Here is a 19,923-nt window from a genome sequence, read left to right as displayed (position 1 = left end):
TAGGTTACTGTATAAATTTCATTTTCATCTGTACCAGACAAAGTAGGATCAAATATACACGTAAACATTTCATTTAGAAATATACTAAACTTAACAGAATTTGGTGAGGTAAGAAGGGAAAAACGTTTAAAATTTTTTTCTCCTTCCCCATTCTCTGGCTTCTAAGACAAATGAAAAGTGAATTTCCAAAAATGGGAACAAATTCAGAAAAGCATTGAGATCCTATATCCATTCCCTTGCTAGTATGGAATTCAATAGGGACCCAAAACATAGTAAATTATATGAACAATTGCAAAGTAATATATGTAAGAAAGTCTATTATGACAACATAATTTACATTTTATACTTAAGGACAGAGTGTGAAAGAATGAAATAAAAACTCATTTTTAATTTTAGCAGATAAAATTTGTTCTGACATTTTATTAAGTAGTTGGCCAAGTGGGAAAGATTAATTTCTTGATGTTGAAAAATGCTATTACATTAATATTCAGTCTTATTGGTATGAGTCCTCTATACTAATGTAGAGTGTAACCTATCTATACCTAACTGTAGCTAACCTGATCACTTTTTTTTTGGATATAAAAATGTTTTTGCAGTTTATTGTTTCCTTTCTAATCTTGTCTGCATTAGTTTTTTTTTTTTTTTTTTAATTTTATTTTGACAGAATCCATGCCAGGGTAATTTTTTACAACATTATCCCTTGCACTCGCTTCTGTTTCGATTTTTCCCCTCCCTTCCTCCACCCCCTCCCCTAGATGGCAAGCAGTCCTATATATGTTAGATATGTTGCAGTATATCCTAGATACAATATATGTTTGCAGAACCGAACAGTTCTCTTGTTGCACAGGGAGAATTGGATTCAGAAGGTAAAAATAACCTGGGAAGAAAATCAAAAATGCAAATAGTTCATATTTGTTTCCCAGTGTTCTTTCTTTGGGTGTAGCTGCTTCTGTCCATCATTTATCCATTGAAACTCAGTTAGGTCTCTTTGTCAAAGAAATGCACTTCCATCAGAATACATCCTCATACAATATCGTTGTTGAAGTGTATAATGATCTCCTGGTTCTGCTCATTTCACTTAGCCATCAATTCATGTAAGTCTCTCCAAGCCTCTCTGTATTCATCCTGCTGGTCGTTCCTTACAGAACAATAATATTCCATAACATTCATATACCACAATTTACCCAGCCATTCTCCAATTGATGGGCATCCATTCATTTTCCAGTTTCTAGCCACTACAAACAGGGCTGCCACAAACATTTTGGCATATACAGGTCCCTTTCCCTTCTTTAGTATCTCTTTGGGGTATAAGCCCAGTAGTTGTCTGCATTAGTTTTGTTTGTACAAAAACTTTTTAACTTAATATAATCAAAATTATCTATTTTGTGATCAATAATGATCTCTAGTTCTTCTTTGGCCCCAGATTCCTTCCTCTTACACAGATCTGAGAGGTAAACAATTCTACGTTCTTCTTATTTGTTTATAATGTCATTTTTTAAAAAAAATAGCTTTTTATTGACAGAACATATGTATGAGTAATTTTTCAACATTGACCCTTGCATTTACTTCTGCTCGAACTTTTCCCTTCCTTCCCTCCACTCTCTCCTCTAGATGGCAGGCAGTCTCATACATATTAAACATATTAAAATATATCTAAAATACAATATATGTGTACATATTTATACAGTTCTCTTGTTGCACAAGGAAAATTGGATTTAGAAAGGTAAAAATAACCTGGGAAAAGAAGCAGTCCACACTTATTTCCCAGTGTTCTTTCACTGGGTATAGCTGGTTCTGTTCATCACTGATCAATTGGATCTGAATTGGATCCTCTCATTGCCAAAGATAGCCATTTCCATCAGAGTTGATCCTCATATAGTATTGTTGTTGAAGTGTATAATGATCTCCTGGTTCTGCTCATTTCACTTAGCATCAATTCACATAAGTCTCTCCAAGCCTCTCTGTATTTCATCCTGTTGGTCATTTCTTACAGAACAATAATATTCCACAACATTTATATACCATAATTTACTCAGCCATTCTCTAATTGATGGGCATTCTAATTTCTAGCCACTACAAAAAGGACTGCCACAAACATTTTTGCACATACAGTCCCTTTCTGTAAAGGGCTGAAACTCTTTTTTTGGTTTTGCTTGACTGATTCTTGATGTCTCAATGAATCAGTCATTTCTATTTGTTCAATTCTGATTTTTAGTGAGTTATTTTCTTCATTAGCTTTTTTTTTTTTTTTTTACTTATTTTTGTATATGTCCAATTGAGTTTTTAAAAGAGTTGTTTTACTCTGTGGAATTTTTTTCCATTTCACTAATTTTTTTTTTTTAGTGAGTAATTTTCTTTTTCCAATTCACAAATTCTGTTTCCCTGCACTTCTTGCAAGTTTTTTACCTTTTCCAATTCACATTTCAGGAAGTTGTTTTCTTTTTCCACTTTATCAAATTTTTCTTTTAGTGAGTTATATGCCTTTTCTGTACTCTCTTGCATAGCTTCTCTTTCCTTTCCCCATTTTTTTTCTAGTTCTCTTTTAAAGTTTTTAATAGTCTCTTCTAGGAGAGCCCCTCTAGGAGAGGGACCAACAATTGTCTGGAGACTGTCCGCTATTAGTCTCTTCAGGGTTGAAAAGCTGTTCTCTTTCTGTATAGAAACTATCAATCGTTCTTTTGATTGTTTTTACTCATTTTGTTAAAGCCTGTAAAGTCTGCCTTCAGAGCCAGGAGGTTACCAGCTTCCTCTGCAGAGCAGTGAAAGGTGTATATGGATGGGTAGCTGTCTTGCCAGCTGCCTACAAAAAGGAGAGAGGTACTGGAGTGCTCTGGGAAAGAGTGGAATTGTGAATACATCCAGCCATTCTGGAGAGCAATTTGGAACTATGCTCAAAAAGTTATCAAACTGTTTCATACCCTTTGATCCAGCAGTGTTTCTACTAGGCTGATACCCCAAAGATATTTTTAAAAAGGGAAAGGTATCTGTATTGCAAGAATGTTTGTGACAGCCCTCTTTGTACTGGCCAGAAATTGGAAACTGAATGGATGCCCATCAATTGGAGATTGGCTGAATAAATTGTGGTATATAAATGTTATGGAATATTATTGTTCAGTAAGAAATGACCTACAGGATGATTTCAGAAAGGCCTGGAGAGACTTACATGAACTGATGCTGAGTAAAATGAGCAGGACCAGAAGATCATTACTTACTTCAACAACAATACTATATGATATTCAATTCTGATGGACATGGCCCACTTAAACAATGAGATGAACCAAATCAGTTCCAATAGAACAATAATGAACTGAACCAACTACACCCAGTGAAAAAACTCCCGGAGATGACTATGAACCACTACATAAAATTCCCAATCCCTCTATTTTTGTCCGCCTGCATTTTTGATTTCCTTCATAGGCTAATTGTACACTATTTCAAAGTCCGACTCTTTTTATACAGCAAAATAACTGTTTGGACATGTATACATATATTGTATTTAACTTATACTTTAACATATTTAACATGTATTAGTCAACCTGCCATCTGGAGAAAGAGGTGAGGGAAAGGAGGGAAAAAGTTGGAACAAAAGGATTTGCAACTGTCAATGCTGAAAAATTACCTAAGCTTATTGTTGAAGAGGATCATGTTCATCAGAATTGATCATCATATAGTATTGTTGTTGAAGTATATAATGATCTCCTGGTCCTGCTCATTTCACTCAGCATCAGTTCATGTAAGTCTTTCCAGGCCTTTCTGAAATCATCCTGCTGATTATTTCTTTTTCTTTCTTTCTTTTTTTTTTTTTTTAGCTTTGGAAATAAAAAACTATAATTTAAAAAAGAGAGAGAGAATTGTAGGTAAGGATTAGGGGGTGGAGTGAGAAGCAAGAAAACTTCACTTGGCCTCAGGATGAGGAGGATCTATTGAGATGATCATATGGTTTTTGTTAATTAATTATTGGATATTGATATAATTATTACATGGATATTGATGATAGTTTTCCTAATATTGAACCAGTCCTGCATTCCTGATATAAATTCTATTTGGTTGTGTTGTATTATCCTGATTTTCTGTAATGATTTTCTGTAATATTTTTGCTAATATTTTATTTAAGATTTTTGCATCAATATTCATTAGGGAAATTGGTCTATAATTTTCTTTCTGTTTTCAATCTACCTGGTTTAGGTATCAGTACCATGTTTGTTTCATAAAAGAAATTTAGTAGGACTCCTTCATTCCCTATTTTTTCAAATAGTTTATATAGCATTAGAGTTAATTGTTCTTTAAATGTTTGGTAGAATTCACATGTAAATCCATCTGGTCCTGGGGATTTTTTCTTAGGAGTTGATTAATAGCTTGTTTTATTTCTTTTTCTAAAGTGGAACTGTTTAACCAATTTACTTCTTACCCAGTTAATCTGGGCAAGCTACATTTTTGAAGGTATTCATCCATTTCATTTAAGTTATCAAATTTATTGGCATAAAGTTGGGCAAAGTAACTCCTAATTATTGCTCTTATTTCCTCTTCATTAGTGGAAAGTTCTCCCTTTTCATTTTATTTTATTTTATTTATTTTTTAGTATGCCTTTTTATTTACAAGATATATGCATGGGTAATTTTTCAGCATTGACAATTGCAAAACCTTTTGTTCCAACTTTTCCCCTCTTTCCCTCCACCCCTTCCCCAAGATGGCAGGTTGACCAATATATGTTAAATATGTTAAAGTATAAATTAAATACAATATATGTATACTTGTCCATACAGTTATTTTGCTGTACAAAAAGAATCAGACTTTGAAATAATGTACAATTAACCTGTGAAGGAAATAAAAAATGCAGGTGGACAAAAATAGAGGGATTGGGAATTCTATGAAGTGATTCATACTCATTTCCCAGAGTTCTCTTACTGGGTTGTAGCTGGTTCAATTCATTACTGCTCTATTGGAACTGATTTGGTTCAGCTTATTGTTGAAGAGGATCACGTTCATCAGAATTGATCATCATATAGTATTGTTGTTGGAGTATGTAATGATCTCCTGGTCCTGCTCATTTCACTCAGCATCAATTCATGTAAGTCTCTCCAGGCCTTTCTGAAATCATCCTGCTGATCATTTCTTTTTCTTTCTTTCTTTTTTTTTTTTTTTTTTTTTTAGCTTCTGTAATTGCTTTATTGAGGTAATTGCTTTTACTTTGTTATATTTTCTGCAGAGTGATTTTTATTTTTATTTTTATTATAGCTTTTTATTAAAAAGTTATATGCATGGGTAATTTTACAGCATTGTAAAATTACAGCATTACAGCATTGACAATTGCCAAAACTTTTGTTCTAATTTTTCCCCTTCTTCCCCATATCCCCTCCCCCAGATGGCAGGTTGACCAATACATGTTAAATATGTTAAAGTATAAATTAAATACACTATTAGTATACATGTCCAAACAGTTATTTTGTTGTACAAAAAGAATTGGACTTTGAAATAGTGTACAATTAGCCTGTGAAGTAAATAAAAAATGCAGGCGATCAAATATAGAGGGATTGGGAATTCTATGTAGTAGTTCATAGTCATTTCCCAGAGTTCTTTCACTGGGTGTAGCTGGTTCTATTCATTACTGCTCTATTGGAACTGATTTGGTTCATCTCATTGTTGAAGATGGCCACGTCCATCAGAATTGATCATCATATAGTATTGTTGTTGGAGTATGTAATGATCTCCGGGTCCTGCTCATTTCACTCAGCATCAGTTCATGTTAGTCTCTCCAGGCCTTTCTGAAATCATCCCACTGGTCATTTCTTACTGAACAATAATATTCCATAATATTCATATACCACAATTTATTCAGCCATTCTCCAATTGATGGGCATCCACTCAGTTTCTAGTTTCTGGCCACTACAAAGAAGGATGCCACAAACATTCTTGCACATACAGGTCCCTTTCCCTTTTTAAAAATCTTTTTGGGATATAAGCCTAGTAGTAACACTGCTGGGTCAAAGGGTATGCACAGTTTGATAGCTTTTTGAGCATAGTTCCAAATCATTCTCCAGAATGGCTGGATGTATTCACAGTTCCACCAACAAGTGTCCCAGTTTTCCCACATCCTCTCCAACATTCCGCATTATCTTTTCCTGTCATTCTAGCCAATCTGACAGGTGTGTAGTGGTATTTCAGAGTTGTCTTAGTTTGCATTTCTTGATTAATGATGACTTGGAGCATGTTTTCATGTGGCTAGAAATAGTTTCAATTTCTTCATCTGAGAATTGTCTGTTCATATCCTTTGACCATTTATCAATTGGAGAATGGCTTGATTTCTTATAAATTAGAGTCAATTCTTTATATATTTTGGAAATATGAGGTCTTTATCAGAATCTTTGACTGTAAAAATGTTTTTCCAGTTTATTGCTTCCCTTCTACTCTTGTCTGCATTAGTTTTGTTTGTACAAAAACTTTTCAATTTGATATAATCAATATTTTCTATTTTGTGATCAATAATGATCTCTAGTTCTTCTTTGGTCATAAATTCCTTCATCTTCAACAGGTCTGAGAGGTAAACTATCCTATGTTCTTCTAACTTATTTATAATCTCATTCTTTATGCCTAGATTTTATGAACCCATTTTGACCTTATCTTGGTGTACGGTGTTTAGGGCGAGTCAATGCCTAGTTTCTGCCATACTATTTTCCAATTTCCCCAGCAATTTTTGTCAAAGAGTGAGTACTTATCCCAAAAGCTGCGGTCTTTGAGTTTGTCAAACACTAGGTTATTAAAGTTATTGACTGTTTTATCCTTTGAACCTAACCTATTCCACTGATCACCTAGTCTATTTCTTAGCCAATACCATATGGTTTTGGTGACCGCTGCTTTATAATATAATTTTAGATCTGGTACAACTAGGCCACCTTCATTTGATTTTTTTTTTTCATTAATTCCCTTCAAATTGTTGGCCTTTTGTTTTTCCGTATGAACTTTGTTGTTATTTTTTCTAGGTCATTAAAATGGTTTTTTGGGAGTCTGATTGGTATAGCGCTAAATAAATAGATTAGGTAGTATTGTCATCTTTATTATATTTGCTTGCCCTATTCAAGAGCTTTTAATATTTTTCCATTGGTTAGATCTGACTTTATTTGTGTAGAAAGTGTTTTGTAGTTTTGCTCATAAAATTTCTGATTTTCCCTTAGGTAGCTTCTAAATATTTTATACTATCCGTAGTTACTTTAAATGGAATTTCTCTTTGTGGCTCTAACTGTTGGATTTTGTTAGTGATGTATAAGAATGCTGATGACTTATGTGGGTTTGTTTTGTATACTGCAACTTTGCTAAAGGTGTGGATTATTTCTAATAGTTTTTTAGTAGAATCTAGGGTTCTCTAAGTATACCATCGTATCATCAGCAAAGAGTGATAATTTGGTTTTATCATTACCTACTCTAATTCCTTTAATCTCTTTCTTAACTCTTATTGCCAAAGCTAGCATTTTTAACACAATATTGAATAGTAATGCTGATAGTGGGCAACCTTGTTTCACCCCTGATCTTATTGGAAATGGTTCCAGTTCATCCTTATTATATATGATGCTTGCTGATGATTTTAAGTAGATGCTACTGACTATTTTAAGGAAAAGTCCATTTATTTCTAAGCTCTGTAGTGTTTTTAATAGAAATAGGTATTAGATTTTATCAAGTGCTTTTTCTGCATCTATTGAGATAATCATATGGTTTTTGTTAATTTGGTTATTAATATGGCCAATGATACTAATAGTTTTCCTAATATTGAACCAGTCCTGCATTCCTGGTATATCCTACTTGATCATGGTGTATTATCCTGGGGATGATTTTCTGTAGTCTTTTTGCTAATACCTTATTTAAGATTTTAGCATCAATATTCATTAGGGAGATTGGCCTATAATTTCCTTTCTCTGTTTTTAACATACCTGGTTTAGGTATCAGTATCATGTCTGTGTTATAAAAGGATTTTGGTAGTGCTCCTTCATTCCCTATTTTTTCAAATAGTTTATATAGCATTGGGGCTAATTGTTCTTTAAATGTTTGGTAGAATTCACATGTAAATCCATCTGGTGCTGGGGATTTTTTCTTAGGGAGTTGATTAATAGCTTGTTCTATTCATCCTTGTAAAATTCTGCGTTCCAATTTTTTTCTCTCTCCTTCCTCCCCTCCCCCTTTCCCTGAACAGCAAACAATCTAATATAGGTTAAACATGCGCAATTCTTCAAAACATAATTCATGCTGCACAAATGAGATCAAAAGTGAAAAAAAAAGAGAAACAAACAACAACAAAAAAGATGAAAATACTATGCTGTGATCCACATTCACTCTTTATAATCTTCTCTTTGGATGCATATGCCACTTTCCACCACAAGTCTATTGGAATTGCCTTGAATCATCTCATTGTTAAAAAAGAGCCCTGTCCATCATAATCTTGTTGTTGCTGTGTATAATATTCTCTTGGTTCTACTCATTTCACTTAGCATCAGTTCATGTAAGTTTTTTCAAGATTTTCTGAAATCAGCCTGCTTATCATTTCTTACAGAACAATAATATTTCATTACATTCATATACCATAACTTATTCAGCCATCCCCCAACTGATGTATCTTGTACATTTAAGATTAGGTTATTTAGTCTCTGATGAATTTTTTCTGTGTTTTCATGTTCCCTTATTAAATGTAATTATTTTGTGTATTGTGTTCTGTGAAAGAAGCATTTAATATTTTTGCTTTTAGTATAAAATTTTTGTGCCCTAATATAAAGATACCATATAGAGGCATATTCCCTTCTAATTCCATTCAGTTCTCTCTAGATATCTATGAGAGCTGATTTATCTAAAATTCTATTCACTTCCTTAACCTCTCTCTCTCTTTTTTTAATTTGGTTAGTTTTGTTTAGTTCTGGGACAGCTAGATTGCACAATAAGTGGAGTAGAGGCCCTGAAATCAGGAGAACCTGAATTCAAAAGTTGTCTTAGACAACAGTTACTAGCTGTGTGACACTGGACAAGTCACTTAACCCCAATTGCCTCACCAAAAAAAAAAAAAAAAAAAGGAAAGATTAGTTTAGTTCTTAAAGGAGAAGATTAAAGTCCTCTACTGTTATGGTACTACTATTTTTACCTGTAATTCATTTAATTTTTAAAAATGTAGATGCTTGAGTCTTTATTCCAAAGCGATTATAGATGAGGGAAATGGACTACATGTGCAAAAATGTTTGTAGTAGATCTTTTTGTAGGGGCAAGGAATTAGAAATTAAGTGGATGCCCATCAGTTGGGTAATAGAATAAAATTTAATATTATTGTTCTATAAGAAATGATGATCAGGCTGATTTTATAAAAGCCTGAAAAGACTTATGAACTGATGCTAAGTGAAGTGAACAGAACCAGGAGAACATTGTGCACAGAAACAGCAAGATTATGTGAAGATCATCTATGGTAGACTTAGTTCTTCTCAATAATGAGGTGATCCAGGGCAATTCCAATAGACTTGTGATGCAAAATGTTATCTGTATTCAGAGAAAGAATTATGAAGATAAAATGTTAATTGAGGCATAGTATTTTACTTTTCTTTGTTTATTTGCTTTTTCTTTCTTTTTTTTTTTTTTTTCCTTTTGGTCTGATTTTTCTTTAAAAACATGATAAATGTGAAATTATGTTTAGAAGAATTGCACATGTTTAGCCTATATCAGATTGCTTGTTTTCTTGGATTTGAGGGATGGAAAGAGAAAAAATTTGGAACATGAACTCTTGCGAAAATGGATATTGAGATTTATCTTTACATGTACTTGGAAAAATAATATACTATTGAGAAAATTTTTTAATGAGATTACCAAAAAATAAATAAATAAAAATGTAGACACTATGATATTTGGTGCATAAATTTAGTATTGATCATGCTTCTTTATTTGTGGTACCTTTTATCATAAGGTAGTTTCCCTGTTTATCTCTTTTAATTAAATCTATTTGTTTTAACTTTGTCGATATCATGATTGCTACCCTAGCTTCTTTTGCATTTACTAAGGCACAAGACATTCTATTCCAGCCCTTTATTTTATTTTATTTTCACAGTAGTGTTTCGTTTTTCCAAGTACATGTAAAGATAATTTCTAACATTCATTTTTATAAGATTGTGTTCTGTATTTTTCTCCTTTCCTCCCTTCCCTTACCCTCCTTGACAGCAACAATCTGCTATAGATTTTTATACACACACACAAAAAATCATTTTAAATGTATTTCTATATTAATCATGAAAGAAAAATCAGACTAAAAGGGAAAAACTACGAAAAAGGAAAAGTAAAAAAAAAGTGAAAATAGTATTTTTTGATCCACATTCAGTCTTCATAGTTGTAGATATTATTTTTCATCTCAAGTCCATTGGAATTATCTTAGATCACTAGTCACAGTAACTTGCTGTTAATGTGCACAGTGTTCTCCTGGTTTTGCTCACTTCATTCAGCATCAGTTCGTGGCCTTTCTAAGATTTCCCGAAACCAGCCTGCTTATCCTTTTTTACAGAACAATAATATTTAACTTCATTCATATACCATAATTTATTCAGCCATTCCTCAACTGATGATCATCCACTCAATTTTCAATTCCTTGCTATCACAAAAAAGCTGCTACAAACACTTCTGCACATATGGGTCCTTTTCTCTCTTTTATGATCTCTTTGAGATACAGACCCACTAGTGCCTCTGCTGAATCAAAGGATGTTTATAATCCTTTGGGCATAGTTCCAAATTGCTCTCCAGAATGCCAGTCCTTTATTTTAATTCTGTGTGTATTTCTTATTTTTAAATGTGTTTCTTTTAAGCTGCATGTTGTTGGATTTTGATTTTTAATCTATTCTGCTATCCATTTCCATTTAATGGGTGAATTATTCTAAGTTATAATTATTATTTGTATATTTCCTGTCATCCTGTTCATAATTGTCCTTCTCAGCCTCTCTTTTTACCCTGTCCCTTCTGTAGTTTACTACCTCCCTATTCCATGTTTTCTTTTCTCTCCTTTATCCTTTCCCTTTACCCTCCTTTTCTTTGTTCTTCTTACTCCCTTAAGGGTCCCTCACTTTTCTTCTTCCCTGCTTTCCTAAATCCTAATCTTTGTACCTTTCTATACCCTGCCCCAGTTTGTTCCCTCCTCCTCTTAGAGCTATATGTTCTCTCTTTAACCCAAATCTGATGAGTAGGGTTCCAGCACTATCAGCCTTCCTCTCCCCCCCCCCCCCAACTCCTTTGGATCAATTCTTTCTTTCATGCCTCACTTATATGAGCTAATTGTTTTCTTTTCTTTTTTTTTTTTTTTTTAAACTTTTTCCTATATAGTTTTGCTTTTTAGAATCACCACATCATACTCAGTTTTCTCCCAATCTTTCTTTCAAACTACCCAATAATTAAGACAACCTTAATTATATGGTTTACATTTCCATTTATAAAAAGTAATAAACTGATTGAACTCAGTAAACTTTATTGAATCCCTTATTATTGGTCTTTGAAGTTTACCTTAACAGGGACACTGATACATTGTTGGTGGAATTGTGAACACATCCAGCCATTTTGGAGAGCAATTTGGAACTATGCTCAAAAAGTTATCAAACTATGCCTAACCTTTGATCCAGCAGTGTTTTTACTGGGCTTATACCCCAAAGAGATACTAAAGAAGGGAAAGGGACCTGTATGTGCCAAAATGTTTGTGGCAGCCCTGTTTGTAGTGGTTAGAAGCTGGAAAATGAATGGATGCCCATCAATTGGAGAACGGTTAAGTAAATTGTGGTATATGAACGTTGTGGAATATTGTTCTGTAAGGAATGACCAGCAGGATGAATACAGAGAGGACTGGCGAGACTTACATGAACTGATGCTAAGTGAAATGAGCAGAACTAGGAGATCATTATATACCTCAACAACGATACTGTTTGAGTATGTATTCTGATGGAAGTGGATCTCTTCGATAAAGAGAACTAATTCAGTTTCAATTGATCAAGGATGGACAGAAGCAGCTACAGCCAAAGAAAGAACACTGGGAAATGAATATAAACTGCTTGCATTTTTGTTTTTCTTCCCGGGTTATTTATACCTTCTGAATTCAATTCTCCCTGAGCAACAAGAAAACTGTTCAGTTCTGCACACATATATTGTATCTAGGATATACTGTAACCTATTCAACATGTGAAGGACTGCTTGCCATCTGGGGGAGGGGGTGGAGAAAGGGAGGGGAAAAATAGGAACAGAAGTGAGTGCAAGAGATAATGTTGTAAAAAATTATCCTGGCATAGGTTCTGTCAATAAAAAGTTATTTTAAAAATAAATAAATAAATAAAGTAGTTTACCTTATATTTGCCCTGGGTCTTAGGACATAAAAATTTTTTTAAATTAAATTTTGGCTTTTTTGCAACAAAATCTTGAAAGCCTGTCAGTCCATTAAATATCTTTCTCCCCTTCCCTATATCCCATTTAGGGTTATACTTAACTTTGTTGGGTAAGTATTTTTGGTCACAACTCCATTTCTTTTGCTCTTTGATATAAACTGTTACAAGACCTGCAATCTTGTAGTGTAGCAGATATTATGTCTTGTGTATTTCTAATTGTGGCTCTGCAGTATTTGAATTTTTTTCCCTTGCTCCTTATAATATTTTAATTATTCTTTTCTATTGTGTCAAGATTCTTTTTTTGACTGTAGCTTTCAGATAGAATAGTTAGTCTTATGTTTTCCCTTCTTTAACTGTTTTCTAGATCAATTGTTTTTCTTATTAAATATTTCACATTCTCTTTTTTCATTCCTTATATCTTGTTTCATTATTTCTTTGTCTCATAACTTTACTGTCTTTCTCTTGTCCAGTTTTACTTTTCAAAGATTTGTTTTCTTCATTAAGATTCTGGATCTCCTTTTCCCATTGGTTGATTTTGTTTTCATAATTTTCTTGGTTTTCTTAAATTGTTCTTATTTTTTTTCCTAATTATTCCTCAGTCTCTCTTATTTGTTTTTTAAACTCCTTTTAAAGTTTTTTCCAAGAACTCTTTTTGGGCAGATGACTATTTAATGTTACTATTTGGAGTGGAAGAGGAGGTCGGTTTTTTTAATTGTTTCATTATCCTTCTCTGAAAATGAAACTCGGTCTTCTCTATTCCTATAATAGCTATCTGTAGTTGGGTTCTTTTCCATTGCTTGCTCATTTTTATTTTTCATTTTTAAGCTTGTTGTTTTCATCATCTTTAGTTTTGGGGTGTGGGGAATGGTGCCTCTGGCCTCAGTTCCTTCTTGTTATTTTTCAAACTTTGTCCTAGGCTCACTCTGGCCTCAAATCTTCTCCAGCTGTCCTCGAAGGACCACTGCTCTCTCCCATCTCTTTGTTTTTGCCTCTCTACTTTCATCTGGAGGCACTATTTTGTCCTGTTTGTGGAGGAAATCTGGGAAGCTTGGAATTTTCTAACCTACTTCACCATCTCTTCAGAATCTTCCTTTGTATGCCTTGTTTCATTTCTTCTATTTTGACTTCTGTCTTTGTGGACAAGGATCTATTTGGTGATATGCTCTCTTCTTTTGGAATAATTATTAGGAATTCTCTCAATCCATGAAATTTCTTGATTGTGTTCGGGGTTTTCTTTTCTTCACTCTTATCTTGCCTCAGTTACAGGATTTGGATTTTGTACCTGGCTTAGATTCTGCTCCTTTGCCTACTCTTGGATGGTATGGGCAGGCTTTCCTTGGTCTTGGGTGTGGTGACAGCCTTCTTCATAAATTTTTGGAGTTTCACTCAGATTCCTGGTGGCTCAAATTTTGTTGTTGGCACTTTCTGTCTTTACTTTTCACAGTTTAAAACATGGAATTGGCTCTATCCTTTGTTGCAACACTATTTGGTGTAAGGTATGTTCCTTTCTTTTGCTGTGTTTTGGGCATGGACTCCCCAACATCCCCAGCATGGGTGCTGGATGGGACTGTAGCATACTACACTGCCTGGGTTCTTATTGAGTCTCCCTTAGGGCTTCTTGGGAACTCAATATTAAGCTGCTGTGACAGTTGGACCCTGGTTTGGCCCTATTTTTTGTTCTAGATTGCTCTTGTTTTTTCCCAGTCTGGTCTCTATTCAAGAATTCTGCAGAATTATTCCAGTATTTTTGTATAGTTTTGGTCTACTTGGGGAACTGATGAATATTTCTCTTTAATTTTCTTTGTGAAATTTCAGACACTTTTCTGGTGGGTTTTTTTTTTTTGGGGGGGGGGGTTGTTTTTTGCTGAACCAGCAAATTTGAGATTATTTTTATAGCAACAACTGTCAGTCTAATGTTTGTTCACTTTGACAATCCTCAGAGACTAATTGCACTTAACTTTTATTAGTTATCATAAAGGAAAGATAAAAATGATCTTTTAATTAATTTTAGTCTTAACTGTGTACATATTTGATTTTTTGACCTACTTGAAAAGTTATTTAAAATTAATAATTTATAATTAATTTCATGTGTCATTTTTATCAATATTGATGGAATAATAGAAATGCCTTACTGATACTGTTAGGAAGCAGAATATATTGAAGAAAGATTCAGTAAAAGTTTATTCCCACCTTGTCATAATCTTTTAAAAATTGAGATATAATTAACAGAAATATATTGTTAAATATAAACCAATTTCTCTATTTTATTTGTAGAGTGTTTCCAAGAAAGTGAACATCTCAAGGAGAGCCTCAAATGTTGCCTGTTACATCTCTTTGGAGCTATTGTAACTGGCGGACAGGTGAGGAAAATATTAAAAAAAGCTAGAACTTATGTTACATGTATAAAGGCTATCATAGTGTCTGCATAAACTAGGTGCTTAATAATTTTTTTTTAAAACTCAACATGGAGCCCTAGGTTCTGCATCAAAGTTGTTGTTAATTTCCTTGCCAGATGATAAAGCAGAATCAGTTGATATATAAGAAATAATTGTAATTTTTGAGCACATAGTTACAATATTAATTACTTTATATTCATGTGATTTCAGTGATAATTAAATTGCTTATATTTCTTTAACAGCAGTCTTTGGAGAAGTGAGTAGCTGGGGGTCTAGGTGCTTTGACAAAGGCTTGGAGGAGGAAGTAGGTTCTAGGAGATAGTTGGTCATGATTGTCAGTGCACATATAGCAAGGTTAGAAGTTGTGAATCAGAGCCATTTGGTTAGGCAAAGTTGCTCAGTAACTTGATTCAATGTTCAAATAAATAATTAGAAACTAGAAAAGACTGTAAGAGCCAGATAGAAACAAATAGAAAGGTATGAATAACAGAACCAAGAGATGTTGATAAGTTAGGCAACTTTTTACTCATGCCTCAAAAAATATTAAAGCCTTCCTTTTCAAACAAAAGCCATTTACAGAATTAAGCTTATCTGAATGCTAGTAGGAGGAAATGAATGTGAACCTTTTGGCTCCTGTGAGGAACTGTCTTGAGGAAATTTAAAATTCCAATATCCCTGAGCTTAAGTAGTAGAGCTCATAAAAATGAAAAAAAAAAAAAAAGATAGTATTTTAAGTATAAAGGGCAAAATAATTTTATATTAAGAATTGATCTTTGTCTTGTGGGTTTCAGAGGAATGCTCTCCAAGCAATTTCACCAGCTACTATGGAAGTCCTTCTGCGAGTTTTGGCAGATTGTGATTCCTGGGATGATCGAGATCCTGAGGAAGTGAGTAAGAAGGCAGAATTAACTCTTAAGTGCCTGACAGAAGTGGTACACATCCTCTTGATTAGCAGCTCAGACCAGCGTCAAGTGGATACCAGCACCATTTTGGAGAACTACTTCAAGTTGCTGAACTCTGACCATTCTGCATTGCCTCCTCATGAGAAATCCAGACAGTGGGAGAACCGGTTCATTTCACTACAGATCCAAATGTTAAGTAAGTGTTAGAATGAGTTTTTCTTTTTATTTTATTATATCTTTCATAGTATATTTCTTCTTTTCTTCTAAATTCAGTGACATGATAGGCAACATTAGCAAGTTGGATATAGTATACATTTGAACTGAATAACTGAAAGTAAAATTAATTTCTTTTGTGGATTCTTCATGCGTAAGAAATATGAATTAAAATAGAAATTTTCCTCTGATTATGGGCAGTACCAGAAAAACTCAACTCTCTTCATGCAATAAAAACTAGTTTCTTCATTAATTACACATAGAAAAGTATATATGAAAAAAGGAAATAATTTTGATGTCATGAAAAAAGATAAAATAATTTTATAAGTTAATGTCCTAGTCCCTGATTCTTTTGAACTAATAATATATGAAATACTTCTGCACATTTAATATGATTCTTTAAGCATAATATAGTCTGGTGCATTCTGTTTTACCTTTTTTCTACTGGAAAGAAAATGGAGCTAGGCAGGAGAATGTGATTTTGTCACTTAAAGCCTGGAATCCAAATTTTTTTGACTGTAGTAGAAAGAGCATAGGATTTAACATATTTGGGATTATCTCTCCAGATTTCCATGTGTTATCTTTTTGACCTTTTGCAAGTGAAATGATCTCCCTCTCCTTTCACCTCTCTGGGCTTCCACTTCCTTATCTGGTAATCAAAAAAACTACAATTAATGTCAAAAGATAGAATAAAAGAAAACAACTAATATATAAGAACTATAGTCTTTTCTTGTTGACTTATGGCAGGCTTAACTTCCATTTTTCTTACATTCCACTCACATCTTGTTTTAAAATGCCAAATACTTTATTTCACATTAATATTGCTTTTCTGTTTGCTAAGATGTTAGGATATATAAAATCTGGAATTTGTTCATTTATTCAACAATCATCAAGCTATTTATACTATTGCCAATGTGCTGTACTGTTACTAAGTGAAGTACTTCATAAAATCACTTCTCTTGGGAAACTTTATAGACTAGAAGAGAGTTTGTATATAAATATAAATTTGCAAATTAGAATATGAATGTATAATAGAAGTGTATCCTTGTTCAAATGCTGCTTTCAATTTTAGACAGCCAACTTTTTCTTTGTAAAGCAAAATCTTTGTATTCTGTGGTCTTTTAGGAAGCAAGCCTTCTGTTCTAATCTGTTATTCTTTTGGGTTTTTTTTTGCTGAGTCAATTGGGGTTAAGTGATTTGCACAGGGTCACATAGCTAGGAAGTGTTAAGTGTCTTAAGGGAGATTTGAACTCAGATCTTCCTGACTTCAGGGCTGGTGCTCTATCTACTGTGCCACCTGGTTGCCCCAATTTATCACTTTTAAAAAATTCTGATGGAGAAATTTATGTAAAAATTTAATGATTATAGTTATTCCTAATGTTACTGTTATTCCTAATATGGGATAATAATATCAAAAGAAGGAACCCACTAAGAACCTTCTAGATCAGGAGTGAGGAACCTTTTTTTCTGCCAAAGGCCATTTGGATATTTATAACCTTATTCACTGGCCAAACAAAATCAACTTATCAACTTACAGAATTCAAGAAGTGGAAGGTTATATCTAGCTTTTAGCCCATTGCCACTTGTGGTTGCCTTAGCAAATGATTTTGCAGATTTTATATACCCTGTGGACCAGACATTCCCCAACCCTGTTTTAGATATTATGAAGTACTATGAAGCAAACTGAAGGTCACAGGGGAACAGAAATGGTATTTTCATCATTACTTCTACTAGAAGATGTAATGTTCTTGGTGGTTTTCTGGAGGTCTTGGAGCAGCCTTCATTTCAGTTGAGTAATCTCCATGAGAACAGCCTGCTGTTCAAGTCCAAATCCTTCACATCTCCTTCAAGATGAGATCTAGTTTCCTTTCTTAGAGGCCTTCCAGAGTCTTGGTTTCAGTGGAGAAGCGAAGGAGGAGAACCTGCCACCATGGTGGTATAAGATGAAGTGAATGAATCTGGCTCTGTGTCCCTTCTGAGTCTGTGTCTGGCCCTTCTGAATCTGTCTCTGGCTTTCTCTCTGGCTGAGTTTGTCCCAGCTTATATGCTCTCTAATAATTACATTATCATAGGTGTGAATCTTGTAGAACTATATTGAGCACTAAGTACATGTACCGAACTAGAGAACTATTAAGTACCATGCTAAACTAGATAACCATTGTCTTTATCAATTCCATTGACTTAGCACCTTGTAAGTATCCTTGTTTCAGAGTTCTGGCCCATAACAGAAAAGAAGAGAAGATAAAGGAGACCCTAGAAAACTTCATTTTCCTGATTAGTGGCTTAAGACAGAGAAATGATGGGATTTTTCCTTGGTTTAGATTACATCAAGTATTCAGTTGATGATGATGCTTTCATCAAGAAGACTTATTTCTGAGAATAAAAGACATAAAATGCCCAATTTGATGCTAAGTTGGCTGTAGTAGGACACAGTGTAATCATCATTTGATCTGATACCTTTTCATTTTTTTTAGATCCTTGTTAGAATATAATGTTGAAATATACCCCTTACTCTAATTAGTGGAGAAGTCTTGTTTCTACCTCCACAGTATCTTTCATATTTAATCCCTTCTATTTTCCTATCTATCACTTTAATTCATGCCTTCATAACCTTTTGGTTTTATTATTGAAAAGACTTCCTAATTGGTCTCCTTGCCTCAAATCTTTCTTTCTTTATAATGATGTCCAAGAAGGATAATAGTGAAACTAATAATTCACAGGAAAAAGAGTAGCAATGATATTCATGGACTAAGTATCTATAAACTATGTTCATTGTTCAGTTATTTCAGTCATGTCTCACTCTATGTAGGGGCCAGAGACAGAGAAGGAAGAGCAGGAAGAAGAATGCGAGAGGGCGGGGCAAGCTAAGAAGGGCCCTGGCCAGAGTTGAGAGGAGAAACATGCAGACATGTGGGGCCCCTATGTGGACACAAATGGGGAGCCAAGGGACAGATGGTATGGAAGAATGGAAGACAGACATTTGGATAGGTGGAGTGAGGCAAAGGTCTCTCTAGGGGTGGAATGTCTTAAGTCAAGCTCCTGATCTGGAGCATTATTGGGGTAGTGGTCTCCCCATTCTTTTATTTTCATTTAGAGGGTTTTTTTTAGGTTTTAGGTTTTGTTTTGATGGGATAGAGGGTGGGAGGCTACTACATGAGAGGCAAGAGTAGAGAGAATACAATACTGTACACCCAAGTTAAATAGATGTATGGTATAAGAAGAATGTAAAGGTAAGAGTGAGCCAATTTATGAAGGGCTTTATTTTTAAAAAATAAAATTTTATTGTTTTTCCTCAATAACATGCTAAAATAATTTTCAGCATTTTAAAAAAAGTTTTGAGTTCCAAATTCTGTCTTCCAGCCCCTCTCCCCTCTCCACCTTCCTGACATATAGTAAGCAATCTGATATAAGTTAATTATATGTGTGGTCCTGTAAAACATTTCCTGTTATTCATTTTATACAAGAAGACTTGAACAAAAAAGAGAATTGAGTGAAAAATAGTTTGCTTGTATTCAGAGAATATCAGATCTTTCTCTGGAAGTGAATAGCATGTTTCATCATGCGTCCTTTGGGATTGTTTTAGATCATTGTATTGCTGATAATAGCTAAGCTATTCACATCTCTTCGTTGTACAATATTTCATTTATTGTGTATAATGTTTTCCTGGTTTTGTTTATTTCACTTTGCATCAGTTCCTATAAGTTTTTCCTGGTTTTTATGAAGAGCTTTAAAGGCCTGGCAGGAATTTATACTTGATGTTTGAGGTAATAGGCGTCCAATGGAATTTAAGATCTCTTTGATCTTTGAATGAAGGACAGGTGAGAGTGAGGAGAGACTTGACCAGGCAAGCCAGTTTGCAGGTTATTTCAGTAGCCTAGGGGTGAGGCAATGAGCAACTGAACCTTGGTGGTAGCAGTGTCATAAAGAGAGGGGGACACATATAAGAGACGTTATGAAGGTGGAATGGATAAATCTTGGCACCCGATTGGATATAGAAGTGAGTGAGTGTAGTGTTCTCTTCTTTTCTAAAATATAATCATTCTCTGGGAG

At 34.0% G+C, this 19,923-nt stretch overlaps 1 protein-coding gene across 1 annotated transcript in view; it reads left to right on the top strand.

Moving 5' to 3' along the window:
* The window catches only part of NBEAL1 (neurobeachin like 1), a 199,154-nt gene that overhangs the window by 49,118 nt on the left and 130,113 nt on the right, over nucleotides 1–19,923 (top strand). Inside the window, exons 8-9 of the mRNA XM_051983755.1 lie at nucleotides 14,637–14,722; nucleotides 15,550–15,856. Of these exons, the coding sequence (XP_051839715.1) occupies nucleotides 14,637–14,722; nucleotides 15,550–15,856 (393 nt within the window). The remainder of the gene's footprint in view (nucleotides 1–14,636; nucleotides 14,723–15,549; nucleotides 15,857–19,923) is intronic.

The sequence above is a fragment of the Antechinus flavipes genome, chromosome 3 (assembly GCF_016432865.1).
Source record: "Antechinus flavipes isolate AdamAnt ecotype Samford, QLD, Australia chromosome 3, AdamAnt_v2, whole genome shotgun sequence".
NCBI classification, from domain to species: Eukaryota; Metazoa; Chordata; class Mammalia; order Dasyuromorphia; family Dasyuridae; genus Antechinus; species Antechinus flavipes.
Note: the sequence above shows the minus strand (reverse complement) of the source record. Positions and strands in the feature narration are given on the sequence as shown.